Raw genomic sequence first — 27397 nt, 5'->3', positions numbered from 1 at the left:
AAAGAGTGGGAAGTGGGAGACCAAAAGATAGACTGGACAGCATTAGAAGCAGAAGAAAAGGCCCGAACTGCAGGAGCAGGGCTCGGGGATAAAGTTAAAGCACTACCAGGTTTACTAGTACAGGTACTGCCACGTTTATTAACTACGAAAAAGGAAGACTGGGGTGCAATCTCAGCCTGTAAACAAAAGCAAGATGAAGACACTAGTGATTTCTATGCCCGATTCGAGAAATGTTTTGGTATAAATAGTGGCATAAAAGCAAGTAGTGAGTCATATCCACATCTGTTTGTGACGAAATTAGTTGAAAATTCCTTGCCCCAAGTGAAGAATAGAGTATTGAAGTTCGAAAGTACCTGGCAAGGTAACACCCCGTCACAAATGTTACAAATGTTACAGTATCATCACAATAGAATTAGAGAAGAACAAGAACATGAACAAAGACGTATGAAAGACACGAAAATGAAAATGTTAGTCTCCCAGACAGTTCCAACTGACGGTCACAAAAAGGGTGTGACACATTCTGGAGATTCCGCAGTTCCTGTAAAAGGGACATGCAATTATTGTAAACAGCCAGGTCATTATGTACACGATTGTCCAGTCCTGAAACGTAATATCGCCGTAGGTATTGCAAAGGAAAGGCCACGGCCACCCAGACAGGATCAGAATGAACAAGGAGCCCCGCAGCATGCACAGTCCATGCCAGCTCCGCAACAGTCCATGCCAGCTCCGCAACAGTCTATACAGTTTGTGCCAGCTGCACCAGCGCTGCCTGTTGCTGCCACACAAACCACGACACGACAAATGTATCAGGCCGCACAGTATGAATATCCTGAGTATCAACGATACGCGTGAACCAGCCTAGAGAGGGAAGTTGACTTACCCCTTATCGAGGTCCCTGTAGATCAAGAAGGACCTTATGTGCACAGTGAATTATTGGGTCAAGATAGAAAATTTTTACTTGATACAGGGGCAAGTCGAACAACAATAAAACGTAGTGAAGTTCCGGAGGCACCCCTCTCAGGCTCACAGAATATATCCCTTGGTTTTTCAGGAAAACCTATTGTTAATGAAGTATCACAGCCTCTTCCACTTACGATCGGACCCTTGACACGAACTACAGATTTATTGCTTACTAAATCATGTCCAGAAAACTTGTTAGGTATAAAAACATTGAAAGCTCTAGGAGCGATAATATGTTGTTCTCCGGAAGGAGTAAGATTATTTTTGCGTGATTTCAAAGGTCACTATGTATCCCGAGACATGGATCACCGACTACAGACTTTACCCGCACATTTATGGGCACAAGGCCCTACTGATGTTGGTTGCATGAACATTACACCATATCGAGTCACACTAAAGGCAGGAGTGGTACTACCACGAATACGACAATACAAGCTACCACCAGATGCTGTAGTGGCTTTGCTGCAAATCATTGACGAGCTCATTGCCCAAGGAGTGGTTGTGGAAACCGACTCCAATGTATGTAATTCCCCGATAATTCCGATTCTTAAACGAACTGATCCAAAGGCCCCGCCAGTATATCGATTGGTTATTGATCTGCGCGAATTAAACAAATGCATTGTGCCACAATTCCCTGTGGTCCCCGATATCTCGTCATTACTGACGGCCATTGATTCGAACGCAACATTCTTTACTGTAATTGATCTCAAGAATGCCTTTTTCAGCGTCCCAATAGATCCGGAGAGCCAATACTTGTTCGGATTTAGTTTAAATGGACGAAGTTTTAAATTCACACGCGCACCTCAAGGATTTACAGAAAGCCCCAGCATCTATAGCCAAGCACTGAAACGAGAACTTGACAGTATACACATGCCAGTTAACACTGCACTGCTTCAGTATGTGGATGATCTGCTGATCACCGCCCGAAGCGAACCGGAATGTGAAAAAGCATCTCTGATGGTCTTACAATTTCTAGCCGAAAAGGGGCACAAGGTGTCCCCTTCTAAGCTGCAATTCTGTGTCCAGCGAGTTGTTTATCTTGGTCACTCGCTGTCCAAGGAGGGAAGGCAGCTTACACCCGACCGCATTCAGTTAATTGCTAACATGCCAATACCCAAGACACAAAAGGAGGTGCGGGCTTTTATAGGCCTCACTTCATATTGTAGGCAGTGGATCCCTCAATATGCATTTTTAGCAAAACCACTCATTCAGTTGACAACACAGGAGGCGGCCACATCGACTGTCCTCCCTTGGACTCAGGAACACACACTAGCTTTTGAAAGCTTAAAGAAAGCTCTATGTCAAGCACCTGTTTTAGCAACACCATGTTACAGAAAACATTTTACACTCTTTGTTACAGAACGCGAAGGTACTGCCTTGTCCGTACTCACTCAGGAACAAGCAGGATCACGCAAACCATGTGCCTATTTCTCTAGTACATTAGATCCCGTAGCCCAGGCTTTGCCTGCGTGCCTGAAATCAGTGGCAGCAACAGCTCTAGCAATAAGACAAAGCGATGCCATAGTGTTAGGACATCCATTGACAGTACAAGTACCGCATGCAGTAGAGGTTCTTGTGAACCGAACGCAAACACAACACTTGACCATAGCAAGACTTACAGGGTACGAACTAACATTGTTTCAGCCACACATAGAAATCAGACGCTGTAATACATTAAATCCTGCTACACTTTTACCTGTAATCGGAACAGACCCACTAGCTCATGATTGTATTGAAGTTATTACAATAACGACGAAACCCAGACAAGATTTGACAGATGTTCCATTGTTAGATCCAGACCTGACGTTGTATGTAGATGGTTCATGTATGAGAACAAGTACAGGAGATTTAGTGGCCGCATATGCAGTCACAACAGATACTGAAGTCATTGAAACAAACTGTATAAATACCTTGTCAGCTCAAGCAGCAGAGCTTATTGCTCTGACACAAGCCTGTATCCAAGCCACAAATAAGAAAGTCAACATATACACTGACTCACGTTACGCATTCGGAGTTGTACATGACTTTGGCGTGCTGTGGCGAGAGAGAGGTTATTTAACTTCTCACGGTGCCCACATTCAGCACGGATCCCTCATTCATGCTCTGTTAGATGCAATACATTTACCCACTGCAATATCGATTATGAAATGCAAAGCTCATACGAAAGTTACTGATATCATTTCTCAAGGCAATGATTTAGCTGACAGAACAGCTAAACAGACTGCGCAAACTCGCACATCCGACATGACAAAGACAATAGTCCAGACACCAACACATTGTATGACGATTAAGGATCCCGCTCTTGATATAATTGACATACAGACACATGCTACACCAGACGAAATAAAGAAATGGACGGAATTAGGAGGGATCCAAACGGACCAGGGATGGATGACGAAGGAGAAATCTGTATGGTTTCTTCCTGACTCTATGGTCCAAGCTATCATAAATACAATACACAGTCCAGCGCATCTAGGAGAGAAAGCTATGCTAGACAGCATTCAACACATTTGGTTCAACAAACATTTACGAGCAGCAGCGAAGCAAAAAGTCCGTACCTGTATGATATGTTGTCAGTTTAACCCAGGTAAAAGCATCCCCGTAGAGCAGGGTGGATTTCAGCCTCCTGATCACCCTTTTGAAGCCCTTCAGATGGATTATATCCAGATGGAACGATGTCGAGGATTCAAATATGTTCTCGTAGTTGTCTGCGCTCTTTCCCGTTGGACCGAAGCGTACCCAGTATCAGATTACACTGCCCCGACCACTGCCAAGCAGCTAGTTCGAGAATTCTTCCCACGGTACGGTTTACCACGTGTTGTCTATTCAGATAACGGCCAGCCGTTCTCATCCGAACTGATGAAACATGTTTCACTTCTGCTAGGATATCAGTGGAAGTTTCATTGTGTCCGACACCCCGAGGCAGCAGGTCTCGTGGAACGACATAATCAAACTTTGAAAATCAGATTGTCCAAAATATGTAGAGAGAAAGGTGTTGACTGGGTAGTAGCTTTACCAGTTGCACTCTTTTACATGAGAATGGTAGCACACTCTCGAACAGGGCTATCCCCTTATGAGGTGATCTTTGGAAGACCACCGAATATGTGGGGGACGCCTATACCCCGTAAAATAACTGATGTTGACTGTAATATGCTGACAGATTACTTGGCTTCCTTGATGTCTGCACTACAATCTTGTCGTTCACAGGTAGCTGCAGCCTTTCCTGACAACACTGAAGTGAAACCCCATGACGTAATTCCGGGGGATCTCGTTTTAGTGAGGAACTTTGATCGGAAGACTCAGCTGGATCCTAGGTGGAAGTCGCCGCAATTGGTCCTGCTCACCACAAGGACAGCCGTGAAGATCGAGGGCAGAAAAGGCTGGATACATTCAAGTCATATCAAGAAATTTCATGGACTACCATCGGATGTAAATGCCACACCTCGTGTGTCTTCACCCATTGACTCAAAGCTTCCTTTGGTTGAACTTAGTAGCCCGGAACAATATAAATTAAAACTTAGGTCTGATAAGTCAGACAATTTGATTGTTTAAGTCCTCTCCAAGGTGAAGCGGTTGAATTTGTCTCTGACATGTATCCCTTAGACCTGAATAGAGAAAAAACTCGAAAAATGTTGAAACGACATGCGTACTGTAAATCACTGCGTAGTCATTGTATAGTGACGTTATTAATTTTGTTTTTCTTGAGTCTTATAATAATAACTGCAAGTATATTGTTGCACATATATTATCCTATTTCTAAACATGTCTATAATGTTACTACTGAACATTCTTTTAGTGACCTACCCCCGCATGAATTGTCCTATAGATTTGCGCTGCGCAATAACACTTTCATTAGTATGTTACATCATTCCCATCAGACTAGTAATGCTACCAATTGTTGGATATGTGGTCGACTCCCTCCCTATCAGAATTATAAGGGAGTTCTGCCCCTCTTTCCATATCCGTTTACACACAATGGCTCCTGTGGAGCATGGTTTAGTTTAATTAATTCCTTAGACTCAAACACAGCAGTTTATCAAGACAATTGGGTATGGGGAAATTTGAACTTAGTTTTACTCAAAGTCTGCTACCCCGACAAGGAGGGTCGTCCCAAGAGAACAGGAACTGATCTAGAAAATGAAGTATATAGATTAGGTAATTTTACACTTAATCTCATGATCCTGAATGTCGAATCCGAAGTTGCACCAATTTTGCCTGCCATGTCAGTATTCCCAGCTAAGGGTGAATTGTGTGTAAGAAAGAATGGTTCCATACATATGGGCCATAGTAGATGCACTACTGTAATAGAATTCAGTGATCAAGGCAAGTCTTCGTTTAGAGCTTCTCGCCATTCCTACTTTGTATGTGGTCAGACTGCATATATGCGTTTGCCTCTAGATTGGGATGGTACCTGTTACATTGCATTCCTTTTGCCACCTGTTTTCCTAGCTCCTCCTGATTACCACAGAAATATTCATTTAGTACACAATAGAGAACGGAGAGATCTCCCAATTGTCGATTACACTGAGACGACATGGGAAAAGTATGTAGATTTTAACAAAGGGCTCTTTCCCTATATAGGTACAGTTACCAATAGTAAGCTAATACGTAGATTAACCAGGACTCTTGAAGCTGTAGTGAATGAAACTATTTCCGCCCTAGGCAATTTGACAGAGGAGCAGTCTGCGATGAGGATTGTTGTTCTTCAAAATCGTCTTGTCCTTGACGTCATCCTGGCCGATAGGGGCGGAGCTTGTAGGGTCATCGGATCAAGCTGCTGCGTATTCATACCAGAAAATTCGCCATCTGTATATAAAGCTATAACTCGCCTTCATAAGATTGTGAGCCAGATACACCAGAATCCAGGCACTTGGACTTGGTCCGGGTGGTTTTGGAGCGTGTTATCAGCCTGGGGATGGAGAGTTCTATCATTCCTAGGTATTGGCCTTCTTATACTATTCAGTTGCTGCTTATGCCTGCAATGTGGACCAGCGATTTGTGGTCTGTGTGCCACTTCGTGTATTCCACATCAAGATTTTCATTCAAGATCCCAAAGGAAAAAAGAAGAACAAATGATGCTATATGAACAGATCAATGGATTGATGAAGATTGATATCTCTTGACGGGCAAGTAGGGGACAAGGAGGGAATGTGGAAATATGGATTTTTTTCTGGTCAGTTATGTCCCCTATCTTGGACCCCAACGGTTCTATATGCATGTTACAAGTACATGTATGTTCCCTCCAGTTCCAGTTATGAAGACGCAAATACATGTGCGTCCACCGTCAACATGTCCTCTTTCAGATCCGCCATGAATGGGCTGGATATTCGATTCCTAAGTACGAAAGGCCACCGACTTTATATGGCTCAGTTACTCCATTTTGCAGTTCAGGCGAGTAGGCCCTGATTCTGCCATCAAGCCTTTCCCTGCTTTCTACCTCTGACAGCTCCAGTCTGAGCTCGCATCTGTATCCATGAACTTTGTCCTACTCCCTGTGCGGCTAACGGTGCCTGCCTCGGCCGGTCTGCCTGCCTGCCAAAAACTGTATTTCACCTTCAAGTTATCTGTTTCGCTCCTCAGCCGATGCATTCCTGTCTAGTAGTTTAAGTAAACATTTCCTTTAGCTATTGAGCAAAGGGCCCGGCTTCTCTGTCCTCATGCAAGTAATTCATAGCCCCGTTACCATGGAAGGTTTCTGCCCTTGCATCTCATGTAGACACTTAGACGCTTGTGCACGCACACACAGTCAGTATAGAATAGATTTTGTTCAAAAGTCCTTCCTTTGTGGATAACATAGTTCTTTAAACATAGGATGTTAGATATGATTTGGGATTAGGTTGACTTGACCCCCCAGACTTCTTGTCTCCACATGTAGAGCTAAATGTCAAGTCCCCTTCACCCCCTAGTTGCACGTCAATCACACGTCATGCTGCTGCGCGCGCATCTCTGCCAAGTATTTCTGCTGACATTGCGAAATTATTTCATAGGTCCACCCATATGTGACATCACAACCAATGACGTTTCCTTGTTACTCCCAATTACGCCTCCTTCAGCTACGCATGTGAAATGTTATCTTTGCTATCAATTGTTACGCCTCTTACATTGGTTTCATTATAATGTCTGTTCTATAAAAATGATTACTTATCAATAAAGTATTGTACTCCACTTCCTGAACCCCCGTGGTGATGGAACTTGGAGGCCACGATTCGAATCGTCCATTGGAATAAAGCCCATTCTGAAACCTCTTATACCACGGATTCTGCCTCTTATTTTACTGAGCTATTTTACTAAGATTCCGTATCAAATTCAGTTCCGGTAATTAAATTATTTACCACAGAACGCAGGGGCCTCCCTGGACTGTATTCCTTCATTCTATCAATGAGGTACATAGGTCCCTTGTTATAGAGGGCTTGGTGTATTAGGCTCACTGCTTTGTACTGTATGCATTGTGGAACTGGCAGCCACTGATGTCTCTCCTGAAATAATGACACTGATAAGTGTTTAGGTAATTTATACAGTAGGCGTACTGCCATGTTCTGCATAACTTGTAGCCGCTGGGTCAGATTTTCCGGGAGACCCAGATACAGAATATTAGCATAGTCCAGCCTAGAAAAAATCAGTGTCCTGACCACTGTAACTTGATCATCATGCAGAAGCAAGTGAAGAAACGTCTTCAGTATGCGAAAGATCCATAAGTAAGATTTCATGAATATTAATACCTGTGCACCAAACAAAAGTTTGGCATCAAACATAATGCCTAGATTTCTAGCCACTACCGTTGGAGGGGGAGGTGGGGGAACACTGGTGGACTATGGTCTTACCCATCCTTGAAGGGGATTCCACCCAAGCAATAAGATTTCAGTTTTGTCTGGGTTCCACTGCAATTACATTTTTGGCCTTCAGCCAGTCAAGCAGCGCTACCTTACAGCGGCAAATGCCTCCTTTGCATTTATGAACCCCCATCATACATGAGCGTGAGTTGGGTATCATCCGTGTATGAGATGACCTTGATGTTAAAGGATTCAAACAGATATGGCAGAAGGGACATGAAAATGTTGAAGAGTGTGGGACTTAGGGAGGAGACTTGCGGCACTCCTCACTTCAACCTTTTTGCTCCCGGCTTCCATCCTGGATGAGATTATTTGAACAAAAACCCCTGTTACATTGGAATTTTACGAGACCAGGCTGTTAAGTAAAAGAAGTCAGTCATGCAGAAGGCCAGGGGCATCAAGCCCATGACTTTGAAGACCATCATGCCGGATATTGGGTGCCAATGTAGATCTTTTAGTGTAGCGATACCTTTGCACTTGATGACAACTTCAATGAGCCAATCTGTGTGGTTTAGAACTCATTGATTCATTTTTGGTGGACATGAATATATAAAATGTTCTCTAGGGGTCAGGTTCTAGCTGTAGGATGGCTCTGAAAAGTGATTTTCCTTTGTGTGGTGTGAATTATGGACAAAACTGAAAGGGGTGCAGATGTGGGCATAAAGAACAAAACAGGAAAAAACGAACAGTTTCATGGACACCATAAATTAAACCAATTAGACTATCTTCCTAATTAGATTTCCATAAAACTATACTAAAGCATAGTCCTACAAAATGTCATCATATTTCAGTATGATTGTTCGATTGTTCTTTTTTTTTAGTTTTTTTAAATTGTGGTAAAACCTCGAAATCATGTTTCATTCCCTGCATATTCTTGGTCTTTCAAACGATTATTCTTTTGTTCATTTTTAACAGAAATTAATGCAAAAGGCCTTATTCTGGAAGCTTTTGAAAGATATCGTCTAAAAACCTGCATTGACTTCAAGCCCTGGGAAGGAGAAGCAAATTACATATCCGTGTTCAAGGGCAATGGGTAAGAGAAGATACACAATATCCCTGTGCTGCAAATATACTGTGTTGCAAGACTTTTCAGGTTTCAGATCTCTCCAGGTGATTTAGACTTGTAATCTGTTTAATTAGAAATTTATAAAAAATTTGTTCGTTATTATTTAAAAAAGGGTGGTCTTCTGAGGAGATTGTTTTTTTAGCTCTGGGCATCGAATCATGGAAACTCAATGTCTACTCAATGTTCTGAAAGTACTCTGCTTGTTAACTAACTCCTTTTGTAATTGTAATTGTTAATTGTAAAGCGCGTTATCACCGTACGGTCTCTAAGCGCTGTGAGAGGGTGCTGCCTTGGCCCAGGTGGGAGTGGAGTATGTTACCGCGTGCCCAAGCCTCCTGAAAGAGTACTGTCTTGAGCTTTTTCCTGAATGGGAGCAAAGTTACCAAGTTAGTGCCAGTTCTATACCTAACATGAATACGTTAAAACAGGACAGCTTTGTATTGCATGTTTATGACATGGTCCAGGTTTCTAGGCTTTGCCATCTTTAGCTCATACACTAACACACTGTGTTACCCAGAGTGCAAGATTGTGTGCCAGAATACTGTAATCCCGAAAAACGTGTGCCACAAATATTCAGTCGTAAACATCCTGTACAGAAATATCCTCCCATTGCCTGTACATTTCTTACTATGAACGCCAATGTGGGAGATAGTTTTCTAAACAATATTTAGGACACATTATCTATGTGAAGTAATATTCTGGCACAGTAGCGGCTGCTACCGGAATCAGGTGGTGTGGCGGGGGCCGAAAAAAGAAATCACTTACCTAAAAACGGCCAGCCGCCGCCTCTCCTCCATCCTCTTCTTCCTGTCTACGGTCTGATAGCAAGAAGCAGCAGGAAGCACCCGGGCTCTCAGGGTACCCTGAGCCATTCAGCGTTGTGATTGGTCTGAGCGCCATGGATCGGCACTCAGACAGGGACTGGTAGTCTTGGCATGTTCCTCATCAGGCTGTGCATTACAGCCTGGTGGGGAAGATGCAAAGTGTGTTTGGCTGTTTGGCCAACCCAAGAGGGCCGGCCAAGCAGTCTTGAGCAATTTGGGAGTGCAAACCACTCCTCTCCCTGCTCTGGCCAGCCCTGCTCGAGAGCCACTGACTGCAATAGGAAAACAAAAATGATAATAACTATACGTTTGTATCATTTTATTTTTCCTTTTGAGCTGTAAGACGATGCTCCTCCACCTTAGCAGAGGAGCTGCCACTGTAATCTGGCTGCAATGTTCTGGTACCACACCACGTGAAGACAGCAGGTTTTGTTCAGAACAGGGATATACAGCTCAGTTCTATGTCTGTGCAATGTGCTTTGTGCATGAATGATGGATTGGTTGCATGTTTCAGTACTTTAATGGGTAAATATGCATAGTTTGGTGTGTTGAACCACACAGTTGCCCAAGTCATTGATGTGGAGATTGAACGTTTGGAAAATTTGCTGATTTTAATGAGGCAGAAAGTACATGCATTTCCACATAAAAAAATATTGAAGTGTTGATATTGAATGAAACCTAAAATGTTGCAATTCTATGCACTGGGTACCTTGCACAAACAGATCAGAAACATGATATTATCTTCTAGACTCAGTTACCAAATATACTAGGAACTTATTTTGACAATCAATTCAAAAACATATTTAAAATAAAACTGCCCAGTGACTTTTTTTTTACAACTGTATTTATAAGTAATGGCCTGCACACTGCACAGATATTAAAGTAAATGGCCAATCTTAGAAAAAGTACCACCAATTCTCCAGACTTCAAACCATCTAAAACAATGCAGTTCTGGCTCTTATGAAAAACCTTCAGCGTTTTAAAAATATTGTGGAAAATTGAATTTTCCTTCAGTGCAGCCTTTTTGGTTCAGTTCAAAAATGAAAATTCATAACCCCAACAATATATTTATTGACCACCTGACACCCCATCTCACTACTAAGAAGTCACGTTGTACCACTGTGGCTGAGCCCAAAGATGGCAAAATGACCCATTGCATATTCACACAGTGGTGCAAAGGATCATGTGCCCATTCTGCCATCCATGGCTGCATCCCTTTGAGGGAATGTAATCCCACTGTTACGCCAAACGAGGAGAAATGAAAACATTTCTCCTCTTTACGCCTCCGCTGGGGAAGCGTAAGGTTTTGGAGCTGGCCCAGGTTTACATGATTTTCTAAATCTGGGGCAGCATCAAAATCCATGGGTGTTGCGTGGAAGCACCCACAGTAACACCCATGGAACGCCTCCTTATCGCAGAGATAAGGCAAGGCAGCAACCTGTGTTGCTTTGTCTTACTCCATATCTATGAGGCCATGCAAAGCCATGCAGTGTGACTTTGCTCCGCCTCATAGGTATGGTTGAGGCGCTTGCACCGCCGAACAATCAAAAACAAGTGATGCTCTGGTGGTGCAAGTGTCTCATTAATACGGCCCAAAATAGTCTGTACGTTTTTTAGGTCTTTCACTATCAGGTAGCTACATATAAAATAACGTGCAGCTATTAAAATTGAAAAAAATTGTTACTCCTTGGGAAATGCACTGTAGTACATTATGAAACCTCTTTAGTTAATGCACTGCAGAGATCTGTGTGTAACTAGAGAGCTGCAGAATTAAATATTGGTTGGTGCAGTGGAGAATAGTGACTTGTGTATTTATAGTACTATGAGGTCACAGCCTTTGACAGAAAGCACTGTGAACATGTAAGTCATTATTTTATACTTATGAACCGCCAAATCAATGCAGTATCCTCATCCTGTTTCTACACACTCAGCCTGCTTTGAAAGACATTCAGATGACTCCCCACATAATCCAGAAATACGGTCACCGACGCACTCATCACCAGTAGACCTTACAACAGCAACGCACTTTACGCCGGCATAACCCAGAAACACTTCAGGAAACTACAGAACATCCAAAACGCCGCAGCCAGACCGGTCCTCGACATCACCTGCCGCAGCCACATGACACATCTCCGACAACTCCACTGACTCAATATCAACAAAAGAATCACCTTCAAGCTCCTCACACATGCCTACAAGGCTCTCCACGACGCAGGACCAGAATATCTGAACCACCGCCTTGCTTTCCACACACTCACCAGACAACTCTGCTCCTCCCAAATTGTCTTGGCCTCCGTCCCATAGATCCACAAGACCAGAACCAGAGGGAGATTCTTTTCCTACCTCGCCGCCAAGACCTGGAACACCTTGCCCCTCCAACTCACGCAATCCGCGTTGCTGACCCAGTTCAGGAAGGACATTAAGACCTGTCTCTTCGACTTAATCCTCCACATCCAGACAAATCAGCAAGCCCACCCCCCAGCTCCTTGAGACCCTCACGGGTGAGTATCCACGCTTTACAAACAAACCCCTGATTGACTGATTGATACTTGCATTACACACAGTATAAGAAAGACTGCTACAAAATGTGCAAATAGTTTCACGATAAAATGTTGCTTCCAAAATGTAGATTTTAGTAATACCAGAGCTACGTAATGCAATTTGTTCTTATCGTAACTGTCCCTTCAACACCTCCTTAGGGGTACTAAGGGCTGTGTAAATACAATTACAATTAAAAGCATGCACTTCACAGCCCAGTTGTTAACTCTTTGAACTACCACAAAGGTTTGGAGTGATTTGATCAGTTTAAGCCAGAACCGGCTCCCAAGCACCGTTTACACTTGCAGATTAACTCATAGCGCATATTTGCATATCATTCAGGCATGCAGGCACCCTGGCACAAAGTCTTTTCACAGCATAGGAGACTAAATTATTGAAACTTCAGCTGAAGCATTTTAACGATTGGAATGAACTGTCCCAGGACTGTTTTCTTTTTCCAAAATGAAGAGCAAACATTTTGGATTCCAGGCACAAGTGAGGCTGGGGAACGTGCTCCCCCTTCCCAGGACTCGACACCCCCCTGGGGGTCGTGCCTCACAGACTGAAGACCTCTGGGGTAGAACGTGACTTAAAACAACTCAAGGATACACATTCACAAATGGTAGCTGCTATACCCCTCTTGCCCATCTTTGCCTACTACAATACTTCAGAGAACTGTCAGATAGGGAAAGAAAATATTTAGGCAGCCACGCACAGGCCAGACAATATGGAGAAAGAGAAAGACAGAGGAGCACACTAAAGTGGCTGTTAAGATGGAACATGTTGCCGAACTACAAACACCGGGAGGTGAGGCCTTGGTGATGGATTAAGATATTAATCAACAAGTTTGCCCGTTACTACAGTCAACTTTATGCCTGAAGGTCCAATGTTCCCATGATTGCCATGCATGATTGTTGGACCTGGCCCTTTTGGCAGGTTCACCCCTAAACATTTTGCATTTATCCTGGCCTTTTTCCCCATGTAGTGTTAGTGGTTTTAGGCCTCTATGCACTTTAGCACTGTGTCCCAGTGTAAAGTGCGTGCGCTCTGTGTTACATTTAGTGAGACTGGCCTGCCCTCCCATAGGAATGCATGGGGGATATGTGTATCCATGGTAGTACCTGATGTGAGAGGAGTGCAGGGGCGAGTTTGGTATGTGCGACCTCGTGAGAATAAATGCTGCACAATGGTGTGCGTAGATTTATTGTGACTGGTGAAGAAGTGCCACTTCTAGAAGTTGGCATTCCTGTGTGCTGTGCCTGCCCGAAGTGTAGTGCATGTCTGGCTTGTGATTGACAGGAGCTGAGAGGGCTGGGGAATTCCAGGAGCCAGGGTGAGTCTGCCCGGTGGTGAATGGAGAGATCTGCATGCAGATGGGAGGGAGGAGTTGCACCTGGGACCTGAATAGGGCTGGGCCTTCCCTCCACAATGCTGGCTCCACCTCCTGTGGTGCGTCTGATGTCCCTGGCCTGTTCTGTGAATAGAGAGGGGAGCTGAGCAAAACAAAGTGCTCCTGAACCAGTTGTATCTGGTTCTCCCCTTGCCCTACAGTTGTAGAACAAAGGAAAATGCTGTATGAAAGAAGGGGCTTTGACCCAACGAAAATGTTCTTGTTTGTGGACTTGAATCTGCCAGGGGCGTGCTGCTGCTGGGGCCCAGGGGAAGGCTTGCCTCCCTGGGCTCTGCCCTGCCCCTGGATGCCTGGAGGACTTCTTTTTCCAGGACCTCTTTCTGCCTCCTGAGCCCTGTGGGCGCTTCATGTTTATTTCCCCCATGGAAAGGGGAATGTGTGGGTTCTGTGCAGTGCGGAGCTGCCGTCTTGGTTTCTAGAAGGAATCCCCAGCGTCCTGCCTGTAGGGGGAGCCCACCCGCTTATTTTTCTATTTTAGTTATGGGATTCCCCCTGTTGGAGGGGAGAGAGGCAGGAGCCCACCCCGCATGGCCGCCTATTTTGTGTATTTTTAAATAGCAGGAGCCCACCCTGCTTTGTGTTCCAATTCGAAGGACCCTCACTGCGCCAGAGAAAATCACCACCGCGAGACCGAGAAGGAGAATGCCGGGGAAACCGGAAGTCAGGCAGCGACCTCTCTGTTGTGGGGCGGGACTTCCTCCTTCCGAGGGAAGCCTGCGACCACGGGACTGCCAAGAGAAGGAAGTGGCAGGAATGGAGATACCAGGGCTCCCCTGTGTAAGGGAGAGCCCCGCGTGCTGCCACCGTTGAGGACTACTGCAGAGGGGGCCCGAGGCACATTGCCGGTGCCTGCCCCCGCCGCCTGTGAGGAGTCCCGGGTCCCAGGAGGGGGCCCGGGTGAAGAAGTGCAGTCGACCAGAGAAGTGGTGACGCGGGGCTCCCATGCCTGAGGGAGAGCCCCGCGGTGTCGGCAGAAGGGAGAAGAAGTCCCGGGTCCCAGGAAGGGGCCCGGGTGAACAGGAGAAGCGAGAGGAGAGAAGCTGGACTGGAGTCCTGCCCCCAGAGCTGGTGAGTGAGGGCTCGAGGGGGGCGGGGTGGTGCCGGTTGAGGCCCAGATCCCGAGCGGTCCCGCCAGAGAGCGGGCTGCTCCACCGTTGTTATGTGTGCTTAGAGGGTCCAGAGGGGCCCGGGCTGTGTACAGTGACAGTGCCTATTCTCCATGAGCGGACCCGCCATTGCGGGCCGCTCCAACGTTTTGCATAATTATTTACCGGGCCAGAGGGGCCCGTGTTCTTTCCCCGTGTTGTGCCCCACAGAGTGAGTGAGTGATGGGCAGATTTATTTTCAGAGCCAGATGGCTCCAACACCCCGCAGATTTGTTTTAGAGCCCAGATGGCTCCACCCCAGGGGACACATAATTGTTTACAGGGACAGAGGGGCCCGTATCCTTTCCCCAGTGCTTGGGGACATGCTTCTTTCTAGAGCCGTGTGTGGCTCCAATGTTTTGCACATTGCCTCTATGGGCCATTGAGAGCCCCTGCCTCATTTCTAACTTTCCCAGCTGCCCAGCAAGTAGCGGGCAGCTGCACCGTTTAGGTCTTTATTTTAGGGAACATGCTGAATTCAGGAGTGAGACGCACTCCTTCGCCCCCATCTTTTCCTACCCAGCTGCACAGCACTTAGTGCCAGCTGCTACGTTTAGGCCTGCGCAAAGTGCGCACCCTTGACTTGCAGCACAGGCAGCGCGCCCTGACTTTTGGGACAGAGGGCAGTTGAGCCCCTTTGAGATGGCCAGTTGGCCAGGGGGATTGTTAGGTTTATAGGGTGCCAGGTCCTACTGTGATTTTGGGTGCTAGGAAATGTGATTCATGTAGAATGATTTACGCACCTGTGTTGATACCTCTAAATGTGTTTTATGGTTATGAGGTTGGCTCGCATATTATGGTTCATGCTAGTGAGATTTATTTCCTAATGTAGTTACACTTAGGAGGTCAGGGTCTAATGCATTTAGACTTGTGAGATGATGGCCTCATGTGTTTATGCTGGTGAGGTTGGTGCAGAGTGTATTCACGCCTAATGTGATACTGTGCATAATGTAGTCTATGTACAGGCTGATGCTAAGTACAGTGATTACCAGTAGTTACTGGTTGTGTTCTATGTTTATGATAAGTTCTACATTTACTAAGCTCACTTTGTGATGGTTCTGACAGTGGTCCAGGTGGCCCTGTCATGTGTAAATAATTCCTTGTAAATATGACCTAGTGCCAGGTGGCCCCATGTATAATATGTGCTTACTATTCTAAATGTGTTATGATAATACAAAGGCTATTTTTATATATAACCTTGTGTGGAGTTCCTTTTGTGGTGTGCCTGGGATGTTGTTGCTGTGTGCGTGCGCAAATGCTTTACACATTGCCTCCGGGATAAGCCTGACTGCTCGTGCCAAGCTACCAAGGGGTTGAGCAGGGGTTATCTTTGGCGTGTAACTTCCTTGCTGACTAGAGTGGTGGTTTCTGCCTGGCTTTGGCGCACGCCTCAGCCAACCAGAAATCCCATTTCTAACAATGATTATCTTAGCGACATTACAATGGAATGGTTGGACGATACCCACAACAGTTTCTAGCCTGTCCCATCTCTGAAGATGAGATACTAGCTGCTGTTGAGACCTTACCGGGCCATTAGGCCACGGACAAAGATGGCCTGACAGGAGAATTTCAGACGGCCTAAAACATGTGCTAGTCCCTGCCTCCTTGAGGTCTATGCGAAGACCATGGAGAAGAGGATCCTACTGCAGTCTCTCTGGGAGGCGGTGATCATGCTAATGTCAAAACATGGCAAGGGACTTATGGAATGTGCCTAATACCAGCTGTTATCACTGATACATGTGGATACTAAAGCACTTGCTAAGGTTATAGCTGCCAGATCATCAGTATTGATTAAACAATTATTATTTCCGTCACAATCTGGCTTCATACCACACAGATCCACAGCTAATAATCTCCGCCTAGTTTTTGCAGCATAGATTCAATTAAACCTCAAATTGAAGTCCCTGGTCATGCTTCTTGATGCTGAAAAGGAATTTAATTTACTGGAATGGTTGTTTATTATGGTAATACTACCTAAGGTGGAGATGCCACAAGGATTCACTAAATAAGTACAGCTCTTATACACCCAACCCCTGACAAGGGCACTGGTAAATGGTGTTACGTACAAACCCTTTCCTAATTCAGGGGCACTAGGCCGGGGAGCCCTTTGTCACTCATGTTGTTTGTTCTCGCCATGGACCCACATGGCATGGCCTCTATTTCTGGGGTTTCGCAATCCACACTCATACTGTCCATGTATGCTGATGACATACTATTATTTGTCAGAAACCCAAAGGTAAACATTGCCCCCCTTGTCCATGAAATTATCAGATTTGGCAGATTTTCTGGTCTGACCAATAACTGGTCCAATCCTGAGCTGCTCCTCTTCAAGGAGTCCACACTCAAAGTGGATCTGGACTCTCTATCCGATGGAAGACAGACTCAGTGGACATTATGCTCGATAGATACAGGGAGACGATCCTGCACCTCAACTACGGTCCGGCCCTAGACAAGCTACAGACTGAGACAGACTTTTGGATCAAGCTTCCCTTGTCCCTGGCTTGTAGATCGACAAGTATAAAAATGGTGATACTCTCCCTTTTTTATTTCTCTTTATGAACATACCTATCCCACTCACACAATCTTTTTTTCACATGTTTTAGACCTCCCTGTTAAGATTAGTGTGGGCATGCAAACAGCGCAGGATTAGCTGAGACACTCTTACATTAGCCTACAAGAATGGGAGGCTAGAAGAACCTGTTTTTTGGAATTACATTACCTTATGTCAAAAAACCCACCTTGCTAGGCCCTTGTACCATCCTGATGCCAGATTGCCTCATCTCAAACCTGAACGTGACCAAACAGATGGTGACCCCCTCAAGGCGTTGTTGCAGCAGGGCCATACCTAAAGACTACAGAGAGATAAAGACTATAGCCACAGCCTGCTGGGAGTTGAAAAGGTTTACCCAGTGACTGGGATATGCCTTTCTTTACTCATCCGCACTTCCACTTTTAGGAAACCCACTTTACCCATTGACCAAAGAAACATTGGTACAGAACACAATAAAACGTAGGAAAGTACGGGAACTAGGCAACATATACAACCAGGGCATATTCTTGCAGGCAGAACACATCAAGTCAGTCCACCAGTCTATCCCGATCGACTTGTTCATATATGCCAGATTGAGACGCACAGCCTGAAAATATATAGCCAGGTTCCCAGAGGAACCGAAAGACTTCACCCCATTGACATCCCTTAAACAAGCCACGCAAGTTACCCGATGGGTTTCCCGGCTATATAGAACCTGCTCCTCACTCAAAACACAACATACTGATCACTCCAGACTGGCATGGGAGGGGCACATAGATGCTCCTATTATAAAGCCCAAGTAGCAATACAGTTGTACGCAAACTAAAGTGGTCTCCGTGAATCACTGCTCCAAATGACTTCATTTTAAATTTCTCCACCGTGCTTATTCAACACATGCCAAATGTGTAAGATCCAGGGCTGGCTTTAGTGCTGGTGGCGCCCAGCGTGACAATCTTTTTTAGCGCCGCATCATTACCTCCTCCTCAGATTCCCTCACTACCACCCGGCAAAAGGGCCCCTCATCTCTCCATAACCCCGCTCTTGCTACTTTATGGTGAGTCAAAACTGCCACTAGACAAAACTCTGATCTTTCCTTCTGGCAGTAACATTAATCACAAGTGTTATCTTGGCATATTATTGCCGCCTGAAATATGGACGCAGGGGTGTAACACAGGCCCCCGCAGCCCTCGCGGTGCGGGTGCCCCCAAGCTCCAGGGGGCCCTCTCAGCACAGCACTCTGGCTGGAGAGCTCCTGAATGAGCCCGGAGGGGGCCCCTCCACCTACCTTGAAGGGAGGCCCCCTAAAGTGTCGTTACACCAGTGTATGGACGCACAAGGAACTCTGCATCAGCTACTTTTAAATCATACGTTTCGTAGCCACTTTCCAATCTTGACCAGACTATTGGTTTTGTTGACACGTCCATTTTTCTCTTTTTCCCTTTCCTGATGCTAGGTGCAACTATATATTTTTCCATTTGTTATTCTTATACCATACCCTCACATCTGTGAGCTTTCCTTTTTGATCATGTGCTAAACCTGTGCAGCCTATTTTATTCTCTTTTCTTCTGAGCTGCCCCTGTTGCCCACCCAGAACTATCTTAATTCATTTGACCTACCTCCTGCTTCTTCCTTCCTCCCACCGTTCAGACTCAAACAAACCGCAGCTACCTCAGAATGAAGAGCATTAATTGGATGTAAACCTTTAATTAGTATGTCTGATTATACTGACTGCCTAACTTCCAGATAGAGCCGTGTCGCAGGTGGGAGAGGGAAGAATGGCAATGGCCGTGACCAAGCTGAGCCCCCCTTTGAACCCGCCTTCACCCCCCTTACACAGACTAAATGTGGAGTAGGCTGGACAGCAAAACAAGAGAAAAATATACAGTCCCTCTACACTGATAGGGTGTGGTTTTTTTTAACTATAGTGTAAGTATAATTGTACACTTTTGTTTAGATTTGTATGCGTAAAACAAATGATACCTTCATATTTCTCTAACAAGTTCAGAAATCTATTACTACTGTTAAAAATAAAGGCGCACACATGTTATCAATGACAAACAATCATTGGCAAAGCCAATAGGTTTCACCTATGGCATTTTGTGGAGTTGGGTAGTGTGGCATAGTGTGGCACTGTGTGGAGTGGAGTGGCCTACAGTAGACTGGCATAGAGTGGAGTGGCATGGAGCTGCATAGAGTAGAGTGGCGTAAAGTGGATTGGTGTAGAGTGCAGTGGTGTGGAATAAATGGTGCAGGGTAGAGTGCTGTGGTGTAGGGTGCAGTGGCATGAAGCAGTGCAGAGTACAGTGGTGTATAGTGCACTGGGCTAAGGTGCAGTGGAGTAAAGTGGTGCAGAGTAGAGTGCATAGAGTGCAGTGGCATAGAGTAAAGTAGTGTAGAGTGCAGTGGTGTAGAGTGGAGTGACATAGTGTGCAGTGGGGTAGAGTGGTGCATAGTAGAGAAAAGTGGCCTAGAGCACAGTGGCATACAGTAGAGTGGTGCACAGAGCAGTGGCATAGAGTGCAGTGGCACAGAGTAGAGTAGTGTAGAGTTGAGTGATGTAGAGTGCAATAGCAAAGAGTAGAGTGGTGCAGAGTGCAGAAGAGTGTAGTTACATAGAGTTCAGTGGTGCAGAGTAGAGTGGCACGAAGTGCAGGGGTACAGAGCAGTGGTGTACAGTGTAGTGGCATGCAATGCAGTGGTGTAGAGTGGTGCAAAGTAGAGAAGAGTGATGTAGAGTTGAGTGGTGTAGAGTAGAGTACAGTAGCGTAGAGTAGAGTGGTGCAGATTCGAATGGCATTGAGTAGAGTTGTGCAGAGTAAAGTGCAGTGGCGTAGAGTGGTGCAGAGTAGAGTGCAGTGATGTAGAGTGAAGTGGCATAGAGTGCAGCAGTATTGAGTGAAGTGTTGCAGAGTAGAATGCCATGGAGTGCAGCGGCATAGAATGGTGCAGAATAGATGAGTGGTATAAAGTGAAGTGGTATCGAGTAGAGTGGCTTAGAGTACAGGAGCAATGAGTGTAGTAGTGCAGAGTAGAGTAGAATGGCATGGAGTGAATTGGAGCAGGGTGCATTGGTCTAGAGTGCAGTGGCAGAGTGCATTAGTTTAGAGTGCAGTGATGTAGAGTTGAGAGGTGTAAAATAGAGTGGAGTAGAGAGCAGTGGCCTAGAATAAGGTGGTGTGGCATAAAGTGCAGTGCCCTAGATTATAGTGGTGCAGAGTACAGTGGTGTAGATTGCAGTGGCAAAAAGTACAGTGGTGTGGAGTAGTGTCGAATAGAGTGCCGTGGCATAGAGTGCAGTGGTGTGGAGCAGTGTGGTGCAGAGTATAGTGTCGTAGAGTTTAGTGGCATAAAATGCAGTGGTGTAGAGTGTAGTGGCATAGAGTGTAGTGGCATAGAGTGCAGTGGCGTACAGTAGAGTGGTGCAGAGTAGAATGGCGTAAAGTGCAGTGGCATAGAGTGGTGAAGAGTAGAGTGGCATGGAGCAGAGTGATGCAGAAAAGAGCAGATTGGCATAGAATGCAGTGTCAGAGTACAGTGGTGAGGAATAGAATGGTGTAGAGTGGCATAGAGTGCAGTGGTGTAGAGTGCAGTGGCATAGAGTAAAGGGTAGTGGGGTGGGAGAGAAAAGAAGCAACGTGGAAGGGGCGTGTGGAAGGGAAATGACTAGGAGCTATATAGACCAGGATATGGGAGATGGATTGAAAACACAAGCACTCATATGGAGTGTTTGAACACAAAGAAAAAAGAAGTTCCAAAAACAGGAGGAGTGGAAGTACTTGGTCTGTGCTCCAGGGGACGGGCAAACACAAGAAGAGGACATGACTACTGCATGCCATGGCAAATGAGGATGAAGAAAATGAGAGCAATGCTGAAGCTAAAATATGGTAAGCTAGTGGGGGGCTGTAAGCCCATTGTAGGTAAACATGTCTTGCAGAGATAGCACATGCGCTGTTTAGGTGAAACCTAAAAATCTGTTCTACTGTACTTCTTTAGACCCATTCAAAAAGCACATTAGCTGAGCATACGGAGACTTATTACATTTGTTTTCTGTTGCAGTTCGAATTGCCTTCTGTATTTTGTTGATAGCGCAGAGCATTGATACATTTATATAGTATGTTTTATAAGTACTAGTGAAATCTTGCATTTAAACCTGTTGAATAACAATCTGTTGATCCGTTGAATGGAATTTGTCACAAACACACATATATTCAATGCACTGTTTCATTGAGGACTCCCATAGTAACCTATGTTGGTACAGAGTCTTCCTCCATATTAATTCAATTAGAATTTATCATTGTGCTAGCAATCAGTTCTTAATTATTTGTATGTGCTGTTTTCTATTTCAGTGCATTACTGTTTTCAGTATTGGCCTAGTTTATTTTGCCATGCAGAACAGTCATTGTGTACGTACATTCAATTGTTTCACATTTCTATTTGGCCAGGTAGTCACCATTGTCACCTGAGGCCCTCCAAACCCTACTGGCCCTAACACAACCACAGCTATGACAGAGCCCAAGTCCAGTTCTTTGGGTTATCGGTCGTAAGACCGCTGGGTGTATCTATTACACATATAAACAAAAACCCAATATATAACACTTTATGCACAGTAACCCACAATAATTAGATCTTGTTTACAGAGTTCAGACCTAGCCTTAACAGAGATTCTAGTACATGGGACAGACCTAACCCTAACTAGGTTGTTCCTGTGTACCCAAAAAACATATGCGTTCCGAATGAGATCATGACTAGTTTCGGGAGATTTCCTCTTAAAAATCCCTTTTCCATAAAGGACATGGATGGGACCTTCCTTATAGGAGGATCCCACAAACCGCCCTCCCATACTGGGAATTCGTTGTGCAGGGCCCCGGCTGCCCCTAGGATACATACCTCAGGCACACCCTGCACCCACATTCCTCGTCCCCCCGGGCCTGTGCTAGCTTACACCAACTGTGCCTACGTGGGTGGTTTCCAGGTAAGGACCATGTGTCGGCGACAACCCCCATCCCGCGCTACTGCATCCTCCTTTCGACTTGTTGCCAGCACCCCTTTGAAGGTCCAGTGATGCTGCTGTTATTTTGGTATAAAAGGATGCTGCACATGGACTCGAAATTACCCCACCAGACCAGACCTCACCCTCCACTGGCCAACATAGTCCATCTACTAACTGCCCCCCACCTTACGGTTAATGCTGAACTAACCATGCCAACAAATTCTCAAGAAACATTCCATTACTCTCCTTAGACTGACCTACTCCTGCCCCGAGGTAGCAAGTGAAGAACCTGGGTGTATGGTTAGACCCTAAACTTTCATTTGACCACCAATCCAGAACAGTTGCTGGTAAGTGCTTCGGCATAATGAAGGGCCTTCGAAAAGTTCTAGATGTGCTCCCTGTAGCGGCCAGGAAAACCCTAGTCCACGCACTCGTTACCTCCCGCTTGGACTATGGGAATGTCCTCTACTTGGGCGCTAATAATAAAAGCATGCAGAGGTTGCAATATATCCAGAACGCTGCTGCCCGTCTTGTCTTAATGCTGCCCAGGAGGGCTTCTACAAAATATGCCCTTTCCACTTTACACTGGCTGCCAGTGAAGGAACGAGCTTCCTTTAAGGCCCTCTGCTTTAGCCACCGAATTCTCCATGGGAGGGCTCCGACCTATCTTAAAGATCTGCTGTCCCCCTACTCTCCCCCCAGGGCCTTGCGATCCTCGGGCACAGGGCGTGTTCGCGTTCCTGTTACAAAAAGAGCAAGAATGGGGGGCCGATCCTTCCGTTACCTTGCGCCTAAGCAATGGAACAATCTTCCCGTGGAACTACGACTGGAGCAGTCCGAAACCACTTTCCGGAAGAAACTGAAGACTTGGCTCTTCAGGATAGAGTAGCTGCTCTCTTCCTTCGCCTTTCTGACTTACAGTGCCATCGAGGTCGGACCATTTGTACCGCAGCACGGGGACATACTAGGCAGTATAACCAGGCGCTTTATAAACTTCTTTATTATTAGACAAATGGACACCATCCTGCAAGAAAAAGCATTCCCCTTTGGTGCACCCGTGAGTTATAGATGACAACCAAGCCATCTAAAATGACTTACCAATCTTCCTGTTCAACTGATTAAGCTGATGAGGGCTCTTACCAACTTACCACCTCTCCAGTTCAACCTTGGAAAAATGTTGAACCTTTCAAGCACAGTCGCAGGAAACTTTTTTTGGGAGCCACCCAATCTCGGAGATAACCAGTTCAAATAAGTCCTTCCTTCCAAGCTCCATCAAATCATTGCCTCCAAGATGCATATCACTGAGAGCGGAAGCCCCCAGCACAAGATTCCGTCCAAAGCTGTCCTCAAGTGAGCCAAGTACAGCCCTCCTTGATTACAGAAAGACCGCGGAAAGTCCCACTTCTATTGCACTTTCTCCGTAATCACCTGTGAAATAGAAAGCCTTTGCATGCCTCATGTAAGAGTGGGTCAGGACCAGCACATCTGTAACACTCTCCGCTCCCACGTTGACAGGAGGTGATGAAGTATCCAGCGGCCACTTCAACTCCTCATGTCTTCCACTGCGTTAACATGAGAATACAAGAAGGAATGGGAAAACAGTGGCAGAACACATAAAAGAGGTTCAATCTCATGTAGCGCTTGTAGCAGTCAGACTTCCACCTGCCAATCATATGCACTGCCAACCTTGCCAGCCCCATCCCCACAGCAGCGATGGTTACCCCAATCCTCAATGAATGTGAGCTGTACTCAATAGGGTCCAACACTGCTACCCTGAGGGCACAGCTAAGAACTCCAAAAACCTAAAACCTTGTGAGGGGTGTCCAGTCCTCATGAATTAAAAGGGGATCAACAGTTCCATGTGGCCATTGGGCCAGAAAGGGTTCCAAATTTCTTTATGGACTCATTCCCTGGTGCACTGTACAGTAGAATGTGGTTGTCCCTGACCATCTGGTCAGTCTTAGAACGGGTAATAGTGACAGCCAAGGAGCTGTTTAGCCACTGAATATCTGCCCGCTACAGACCACCAGTTCTGTTCCCTTTATTCCTGGCCACCAGCTCCACTACCTCAATGCCTCTTAAAATGCCACAGAAGAGGCTGCCCTGAAAAATCGGACCTCACCTGTGATCTGCACATGCTCTTAACGCTAGCTATGCTAGCTGCTAGCTTTACTGTGTCTACTGGATGGAGTATGACCTGCCTCCCTGCATCAGCTGCCAACCCTTTAGTGCCTCTGAACCAGGAACGTTGTTGTCCCATCTGTGTACCCCAGCATCTTAGCAAAGAAGAATATTGTCATAATATGGCACCTGGCGTAGGATATTGTTTGCCCCTCCTCTCTCAAGGACCACAAAAATGCTATTACTGACTTGGATGAGAACCAATCCTCGACCCCAGCGTGCTGTTGAAAACATACAATATGTGCAATTTGCGCCCTCATCGGCACACCTTGTCCCGGGCGCTAAATTGGCATCCACAAAGTATGGTAAATTGGGGCATCAAGCCGCCACAGTTGATCCAGGAAGGGTGTAGGGACCTTCACTGCTTCTGGGTGCTGGTACCTGAAGGCCTGCATCTTAAAACGAGACAAAGCATCTGCTGCATTGTTCAATACACCAGGCACATGTTTGGATTAAAAATTACATTCAACTTCAAACACAGAAGTACAATCTTTTTCAATAGTCTCAGGATGATCTTGCACTTGGCTGCTTATTGATTAATGCAGTCCACCACAGTCTTGTTATTCGACCAGAATATTATGGACTGATTGCAGAACTGCCCTGGCTAAACCATGAGGGCCACTAAAATGAGAGTTCAAGGAAACCAATGTCTGCCACCAACCCAGACTCCACCCATTCCTTTGGCCACCGTTGAGCACTCCAAAAGGTACCCAGAATGGCACCAAAACCAGAATCGGTAAACAAACCTATCTCCTCATTGGTCCTGGCTTGCCTTGGCCACACTACTGTACCATTGAACTCCCTGAAAAATGTCTTCTAGATTCTCATATCCTGGCAGACCTCCCTTGACAATCTAGTATGCTGGTGCTTCAAATTCAGACCAAACATGGACTGGGCAATTAATCGGGAAAATGGGTGGCCCATGGGAATTATGTGGAGAGCGAAATTCAGCTACCCCACCACCACCTGTAACTGATACAAAGTCACCTTCTTAGCAGCAAGGCATTCATTCGATGTCTGTGAAAAGGCCCTGAATTTTTCCCAGGGGAGCTTAGAGACGCCTGCCTCAGTCCAGTTCAATCCCCAGGAATTTGATAGTTGTAGCTGGCCCACAAGTCTTACTGTGCATCAGGGGTACTCCAAAGATCTCCACCAGTGCCTGGAAAGACTTTAAGGCCCTCCCACACTCCGCTGTACCGGGAGGAACCCAAAGAAAGGAAATTATCCAAGTAATGCAATAGCCACTGGTGCTTCTCGAAGTAAGCACAGGAGACCGAGCAGCCCCTGGCCATGTACTTGTCAAAGTAGGTTGAGCCCTCAAATTGAAAGCCCAGTAAACGGAAACATCTGGATGTACAGGGAGCAGCCTTAAGGAGGATTCTATTTCAGCCTTCGCTAGCAACATCCCAGGCCCCAGCTCCTGAAGCATCCTGATCGCCTGATCAAGAGAGGCATACTTAACTGAGCATAGCTCCCCGTCAATAGCATCATTAACAGATTTGACCCTAGGTGCAGGTAGGTTGTGTATCAAGCAGTTCTTTCCTGGGTCTTTCATCTGGACCACGCCCAACAAGGAGCAAACAAAATTCTCAAGCGGGACAGACCCAAAAGGACCCGACACCTTGCCCAGGTTCCTCTCCTTCAGAATCTTAGCCATGGCAACGCTATGGTTGGTCCTAAGCGACAGTTGATTTTTGCAGTATGGGACCACCACATATCTTGCCACTAGGATGCTGAAACAGGCATTAAAAACCTCATACAATGACTGCGCTGCCACTGAATTGTTGTAGACATTGAACCATGACACCATTGCATGCCAGTTAACTGGGGAGGGAGGCATGTCCAGTAAGGGGTGATCATTCCTACTTTTGTGGCCTGTCTTATTTGCCTTTGGGTGCAAAGGCAGAAAGAACAATAAAGTTTGGACTTGCACACTGCAGTGAGTCTGGTGCAAGATCTTTTATTGAAATCCCAACAGGACCCCTTCTTTGCGCCCCCTCCTAAACTACCGCTCACCCCTGCACCCGCCCAAAAGGGCTGACTAGTTGCAGGCTCCAGCCTCCATGGCTTCATAAAGTTCAGCCATGTGTTCATATCATTCTGGTCCCACGCCAGCGTGGGCCAACTGGCCTTAATCCTCCTAAACTCCTTGTCATAATCCCTCAAGGCTGTGCCCCCAAACTCATTGTGAGCACATACTATCCTACACTGGTGGCATATTAATTGTGCCCCCAAGGTCGGGAAATGCTCTGCAATGATTGGATGGAAAATCATGAAGCCTTTGACCCAATTAAATAATGTCTCCTCAACCTTCTTTTTATAAGGCCTTTGGCCGCGATCCCTAGGATGGGCACATTGCTTGCACCGCTTGCTCTCTTCCCTCTTAAGCCTATCCGCAATCAACTCACACATATCAACATAACTGCCCTTCCAAATTTTTTCTTTTACTTCCATCGGCACATGCCTGTCCAACTGATCATGTTCAGGTCGCACATCCCCAAAACCAATGATCAGCAATGGCACCACCGTACCTGTTGGTGTTAACTCCTGAGGAGGGAGTGGGGGACCCACTGCCGCTGATACTCCTTTCGGCATGTTGCTTGCGTGTGAGCTACAAGCAACTGTTAACCCCAGTGCTACATTACTAGCCAGTACCATCCCACTGGCTGCCTCCATGGGAGCGCCACCAGTCTGTGCCTGCCCTGCACCCCTTGTCCTCCTACATTATCATGTTGGGCCACCAACTTCCTGGCTCTTTCAACATTGTTGCCGGCTAAAGCACCCTCTATTAAAGGTACGGACAACATCCCTTCCTTTGAAAGGCAAAACATTGGCAAAATACTGGGTCCAAATCAGGAGGCTGTCCAGCTGACCTGTAGATGTGACCTCCAATTGCCATGCAACTATTAGCATTCTGTACAG

At 45.9% G+C, this 27397-nt stretch overlaps 1 protein-coding gene across 1 annotated transcript in view; it reads left to right on the top strand.

Moving 5' to 3' along the window:
* The window catches only part of MEP1B (meprin A subunit beta), a 330890-nt gene that overhangs the window by 169404 nt on the left and 134089 nt on the right, over positions 1 to 27397 (top strand). The window contains exon 6 of the mRNA XM_085605695.1: positions 8706 to 8823. Within this exon, the coding sequence (XP_085461821.1) occupies positions 8706 to 8823 (118 nt within the window). The remainder of the gene's footprint in view (positions 1 to 8705; positions 8824 to 27397) is intronic.

This window comes from Triturus cristatus, chromosome 5_1 (genome assembly GCF_964204655.1).
Source record: "Triturus cristatus chromosome 5_1, aTriCri1.1, whole genome shotgun sequence".
NCBI classification, from domain to species: Eukaryota; Metazoa; Chordata; class Amphibia; order Caudata; family Salamandridae; genus Triturus; species Triturus cristatus.
Note: the sequence above shows the minus strand (reverse complement) of the source record. Positions and strands in the feature narration are given on the sequence as shown.